Source organism: Eumetopias jubatus, unplaced genomic scaffold, assembly GCF_037043125.1.
Source record: "Eumetopias jubatus isolate StellerSeaLion01/CBP00866 unplaced genomic scaffold, mEumJub1_p1.0 scaffold_4, whole genome shotgun sequence".
Lineage (NCBI taxonomy): Eukaryota > Metazoa > Chordata > Mammalia > Carnivora > Otariidae > Eumetopias > Eumetopias jubatus.
Window position 1 is genome coordinate 105,529,857 of NW_028274810.1, and position 6,689 is coordinate 105,536,545.

Here is a 6,689-nt window from a genome sequence, read left to right on the forward strand (position 1 = left end):
AGTCAAGATGGAACACCCTGCTTTCCATGTAGAACATCCAAACGCACCGACTGAAAGGCAGAGATCGGTCGCACGGACTCAACAAAGGCCCCGACTCCCTGCTGTCTGAGGGACACTGTGTGCTCACGTCAAACAGGACATCCACAGAAGGAGAGGAACACGCACACATGTAGATAGATGGGTGTGGTCCTGTCGTTAAACTCTCCCCCCCGCTTCCCGTTCCCTCCTGCCGCCACCAACCTGCGGTGTCTATCCCTCTCCTCTTTTCCATGTGCTTATAATCCTACAAAAAACCCACATGTTCACTTACACGAAATGTGCAGAGAGAGGCGTGGGAAAGCGCCACTGTTTTCTTTACCAGAAACAATGGGGAGACCCTTTTATAAAGACTTCTCTGTCTTTTGTTTCTCTCCCCATATTATTTTGGGAGAATTCCACCAAATCAATGTGGAAAAATTCCCTCAATACATCATTTATTCAACCATTACTTTATTAATGGCTGTTAACTTTGTCTCTAGGATTTCACTCCCAAACGACGCTATCAACATCTTTGGCAGTAAAAACAAGCAGAAACATCACAATAATCCTGGTAGGGGGTGTTGATGCGCACGTGACCCTCAGAGCGGGGACCCTGATGGAGGGTCCTAAACCAATGACAGTTTCCGCTCCTGCCCAACCCCGTCTGCCCAGGATGCGGGCTTCATCCTGCTTGAGCTGCCGGCCTCGTAAAAGCCGCAAAAGTCCTGCTGTATCGAGGACCCACCAGCTGGCTCTGTTGGCCCCCAGAACAGGGCACCATTCCTGTTGGTTCCTGTCCCCGACCAGGACTGACTGTCCCAGACCATCTAGGACACACATCTGAAACAGAGAGCCCAGGCCCTGCGGGATCAAGCTCAGGCCCCTGCCTTTGGGACAAACTGCAGACAGACACAACCTCAACGCCTAACCCAGGGCTTTCTCGGGACAAGGGGGGTGGGGACAGCCACTTAAACGGGATTCACCACCGGGGGCAGAAATGACTCTGGTGCCACCTAGAATAAACAGCCCGACGTAACCAGAGGTTGCACACTGTTTTGTCTTTTATTGAACACCCTGCTGATGCTGAGGGGCGAGCTCACTGCCCACGCCCACCCCTTGCCCACAGCCCCTCAGAAGCACCTTCTCTGAACCACGGATGTCCCAAACTCCTTGAAATCTGCGGAGGTGACCCACATCTGCTTGAAGCTGCTCAGGGAGGTGACGATGGAGGCACCAATCCACGTGGAGAACCACCTGTCAGGGGGAGCCGTGATCTTGATGGGGGTCCCTTTGGAAGCCAGTTGCTCCAACTCTCTCAGAAGACGGTCGTCGAGGCCCTGGAACAGAGTGGTGCCCCCGGACAGCACAATCTCCCCGTAAAGGGTCTTCTGGATGTCCGCATCACACTTGGTAATGCTGCAGGAGACCATTTTTGAGAGGCCCGGGTTTTGGATGCCCAGCTGGTCAGGTGCGAACAGGGCCTCAGGCGCCCGGTGCAGCTGGTCCCCGATGCAGATGATGTTCCCGTCTGGCAGCTTGTACTCTCTCAGGACCTCCTCCGGCCTCCGGGAGTGCTCCTTCTCTGGCTCCAGGGCCACGTAGCACAGCTTCTCCTTGATGTCGTCCACCAGGGCCTTGTCCAGCATGCACGGGAAGGACCGCCCGTTAGCCAGCAGCAGCTGCGTGAGGTGCTCTGTGATGTCCCTCCCCGCCACATAGAGCTTGGTGACCGCGTGGGGCAGGGAGTACCCTTCGAAGATGGGGACAGTGCAAGTGACCCCATCCCCGCTGTCCACCACCAGGCCCGTGACGCAGGCTGAGGCGTAGAGGGCCAGCACAGCCTGGTCTGACAGGTAGAAAGCAGGCACACTGAAGTTCTCGAACATCATCTCGGCCATCTTCTCCCGGGCCTCCCTGGGGTTCAGGGAGGGCTCGGTCATGAGCACGGGCCGGTCGCTGGCCTTCACCCCCAGCTCCCACTCGAACAGGTGCTTGCAGAGTCTCTCCATGTCTTCCCAGCCTGTGACCAGGCCCCGCTTGATGGGGTAGCGCAGGTGCAGGACCTCATGCTTGTGCAGAGCTTCTTCTCCCACAAAGTACTTTTTCTGATTGGCTCCTGCCAAGGGCATCTTGAACTTGGGGTGCCCCACGACAGAGCTGATGACATGGCGGGGCCCAATCTCTCCTGAGAGGCCCGCCTTGCAGAGCCCGGAGCCATTGTCGAAAATCACAGCTGGAGAATCTAATACGTGTGGATTAAACATGTCTGCAGCATCCTCTTCTGTGCTTCACCAAAATAAAGACGGAACCCTCTCAGGCCACTTTGTGATGCAAGAGGCCCCTCTGGAAGTTTTAAGGGCACGGGATTCCACGGCTCTGCGGCGACTCCCAGGTGGGGCTAGCAGGCTGGTCCGCGAGGGCCCTCCATCCTCACCGCAGATCTGCCCTGCTTTCAGGCAGCCCGGGCAGCCACGGCCTTTTCAGGGATGACGGTCCCACATGTAACAATCCAGCCCAGGCAACAATTGTCCTCAGCCAGCAATGAGAGGACCCTGAGGGCATGGGGGCTCGGAGCCCCCGGTACTCCCTCCCTGGGGAGACTCCAAATGGCCCAGGGCAGGCCAGACCGACAGGCGTTATTGATGGGCCTGTGGACCGAGACCCAGCCTTGGAACCCAGGGAAGCAGCCCAGCCTGCCCCCCGCCCCCAGAGGACTGGTGTCTGCTGTGCATGGGGTGACAACAAAAACACACTTCCCTCTGCTAAGGAGAGGGCCAAGAGCCAGGCACAGGTCCAGGTTGGAGGAACGGTGCCCACAGCCGTCACATCAGGCACTCAGAATGTGTAGACTCCTCCAGGTAGCCCTCAGGGATTTGTCTTCCCTTCACCCCACGAGCCCTGGCTGTCTGTCCCACAGAACAGATGCGAAGCGACACTCTCTCGGCCTGTGGGATGTCCCTCCAGGCAGGCTCGTCCCTGCTCTGGCTTGAGGTCAGGGCCCCTCGTTGCTGTCCGCAGCCTGCAACAATTGGCACAGAGCAACGTGCAATGATCCGTGGGGCTGGGAGCATGGCCTCTGAAGATGATGTCTGAGGTTCCCAGAGTGGGGCACTCCTGTGTCTGCGGACCATCACACAGTCGGCCACACGCACTGAAGCTCGCTCAGAAAGGACCAGGTCGCCAAGGTGGAGGCAGGCTGCACGGCTGGACCGTGGCAAGGCTGCGGGGCCAGCCCAAGGGGCCAGGCCGAGGGCCACACGCTGGCAGCCCCCAGGGGACCCGTGCCTGCAGCCCTGATCCCAGCAGGGTGGATGTGTGTTTACCTGATGACACTTCCCCTCCCGGCATGTCCAGAATCACCCTCGGGTCCAGCTCCAGCTGCATCCCGAGAGCTCCCCCAGAGAACAACCTCCCCTCCGGAACCCCCCGCCTCCTCCACCGGTGTATGTCCTGCTGACCCTTCTAAAGCCACCAGATAAAACAGCAGTAAGTGTTAGCTGTGTGGTGTAGACACTGGTGTACGTGTGTGGTCTGTACATGTGGTGGAGACAAGTGGCAGATATGTGACTTCATGGGCTCCCTCAGGGCTAAGCCCTGGGTGAGAATCAATAAAAACTTGGCCCCATTGGACATTTTCCCCAAAGGACACCTCCAGGTGGAAACTGAGTCACACACAGGATGGGGCTGTGGGATGGCCCCTGACAGAGTTTGCACAGCCCACAACAGCTGTCAACTACCCCTGTGGGGGACCCCGTGATCTGGGGGCTCCAGCATTTAGGTGGACTGTCAGCAGAAGGCTGTGTCTTGGGGTTTCCTGCTTACATCACAAAAGTCCTGTGATTTGGGGTCTTAAGCATTGCTAGAATTTTCTGGTTGTTGCCAAACACTCCAGGCTGAATCAGGAGGAATGCGCTCTCAGGGTTTCTAAATTTTGGCCCCCAAAGTGGCCCACATGGGAGGTGATGTAACAATGCACATCAGTTTCAGGTCGAAGCACATCCGTGACACATGGGTGTGTCCCCGTGGGCCGGGGCTGGCAGAGGCATTTGATGTTTGCAGGAGGGACAGAGAAGGAGAAAAAGACCAAGGGCAAGGCCCAGCTTAGATGGACCTGTGGGGGTGCACGTGTCCTGTGGCCACTGGGCACCCTGTTGCTACAACAACACAAAAAAACCACCAATAGCCACATCCCGTAGGCCAGCTGCCTCTGACCCATGCGCAGGTCACACGAGCACATGAACCCCCCCCCGGCCCCTCCCTGAGCTCCCCAGACCCAGCTTCCTGGTCGCTCCCCAGTTAGGTCTGGGACACATCCACCTGTTGCCAAACCTGGGCGGCTCTCCCTTCCTCTGTGACCCCTGCCAGTCCCACACAAGCTGAGACCCTCAAGGACAGAGCTGGGAAAGCAGGCCCAACGTCAGGCCAGGGGCTCCAAGCAAAGCCATCCGAGCGTTCCCAGGACCCCTTTCCCAAATGCTTTCAGTCTCCCTGCTGAGCCTGCGAGACGTGCTGCCCTTTGTCGGGGGCCTGGCACCTCTCAGCCCTGCCGACAACTCCGGACGCTCACGGAACACACCATCCCCACCACCTGTCATTGGCGGCCATGCTACTGAAGCCTGGCCCCAGGCTAGGTGGAAGCTTCTTTCCGTCGCCATCATTAAGTGTCCACCTCATGGGGAGAAGACCGACCGCCAAGAAGTGGGATACTCTCGGGGGGCAGGGGGGCGACACCACGTGGCCACTGAGAAAAACGAGTGGGTTTATGAGCCACAGCCTACGTGAGATTGTGTTGGTTTCAAGCTCCCGGCTGGAGGCAGAAATTCCACCCCGTGGTGCTCAGGTGCCTGGGAACCTTCTCTGCAGCCCGGCCCCCTCCCTGTGTCTGAGGCCCATCATGGAAACGCCCCCACCCCTCCCACCACCTGGGTCTGCAGGTCTGGGAGGGACAGCATGTGTCCTGTGCAGGTGTCCACAGCGGTGCCCACGAGCACCCTTGCCACGTCAGTGGATGTGACACTCCATGGAGCTGAGCATTTGCTGCAAGGTTGTATTTGCTCTGAACACAAGGACGTTACCCCTCTTCAAACTCCAGTTAGAAGCTGGCCCCGTGGAGGCTGCCCTGCCCCCACCCCGGGTAGGCCATGCCTCGTAAATCGCTTGAACAAGTTTATGGGCGAACTGGCTGTAACTGCATCTCCCTCCGCAGGGCAAGGCTCGCCACCGTGATTGTTCTAGAGGGCACTCGTTTCCGTCTTACATGGGAAGGCTCGCTCTTATTTCTGGTCCAGCAGTCATGCCCAACGGCAGCCCTCCCCAGCCCCCACATGGTCCCCACCTCCCACGCCCTTCAAGGAGCCCCAGCCCATGGTGGGAGGTGAACAGACCCCGGGCAGCCTTGGAAAACTGCCAGCCATTTAGACGGGAGTGGGCAGCCTGGATCTGCTGGGCACCCCTGCTTCCTACTCCCTGGTGCAATGTGACTAGGCCACCCAAGCCCTGGGCTGGGGGCCGCCTTGGCTGTCCCGTCGTCCCTGGTTCCATCTGCCACTGGCGCCCAGATCCTCAGCCAATTAGTGACCAGCAGACTGGGCTCATTAGTTGTGGCTGACATCTGGCGGCCAGATCCTGTTTGCTAGGATCTGGTCCGGTGTCGGCCAGCAGCCTGAAGGAACAGGGCAACTCTGCAGGTGGCAGGATGGGCACCCCTCTTGCAAGAGAGAGAATTGTGTACATGTCCATGGGGAATGTGGGAGTCCAGGGAGCACAGGGGCTTGCAGTGTGCCCCCAAATGTCTTCTCTTTCACCTCTTTACCCCAGTCATCCCCAGGAAGCCCAAAGCCCTGAGAACTCTTCCTTCTGTCCCAGCCATTTTGAATCTCTGGGATGGAACTTGTGTCACATACACTCATCCATTTTCCATCCACCATCCAATCATCCACCCAGACATCCATCCATCCATCCTTCCACTCATCCATCCACTCATCCATCCATTTGTCCATCCATCCACCCACCCTTCTACCCATCCCTCCATCTACCCATCCGTCCACTCACCCACTCACCTATCCCTCCATTTATCCATCCAAACTCCTGTTCAATTACCCTCCCTCCCTTCCATCCCCCTTTCTTCTCTCAGTGGCTGAAGTGAGCATCCTCACTTGTTGGTCCACCTCTTTCGTTGGTGACCTTCAGGCTTCAGCAGAGCCGATGGGGTCTCCACAGCTGACAGCACGACACCCATTGAGTCCTGCCTGCTGTCGTTCCCTTCCCGCTAGCTGGGTCAGAATGACCTCCCTAGGTGGCTCCTCTCGCAGCTTCCCCATGAGCCTGACTCACGAAACTGGCCGGGATGGTCAGATCTGGCCCTCTGCAGCCGATGTGAACTCCACAAGGAGGGGCAGAGGAGAGAAATGGTGCTGAGCTGACATGCTCTGGGGAGCCCTTGGCGGAGCCTTCCATGGTTCAGCGTGGCTCTGTGGAGACACTGCCGGGAGGGCAAGGTGAGGCAGGCCTGTTTGAGGGAGAGACAGTCTGAGGCCAGACCACCACCTACCCCTCTCCTGCTTTTTGTCCCCCATCCTAATAGAACTCTGGTCCTGAGCACTTACAAAATATTTTCTCTAAATATATCTGTTGGAGGAAATTTGGAAAACACAAGAAAAAAACATTGCAAA

General features: G+C 57.8%; 1 protein-coding gene across 1 annotated transcript; it reads right to left on the reverse strand.

Moving 5' to 3' along the window:
* Nucleotides 1-1,148: 1,148 nt before the first annotated feature.
* On the reverse strand, nt 1,149-2,282 carry ACTRT2 (actin related protein T2). Its single transcript, XM_028108580.2, has one exon. It carries the CDS (start codon nt 2,280-2,282, stop codon nt 1,149-1,151), a length of 1,134 nt encoding a protein of 377 aa, XP_027964381.1.
* Nucleotides 2,283-6,689: the final 4,407 nt, after the last annotated feature.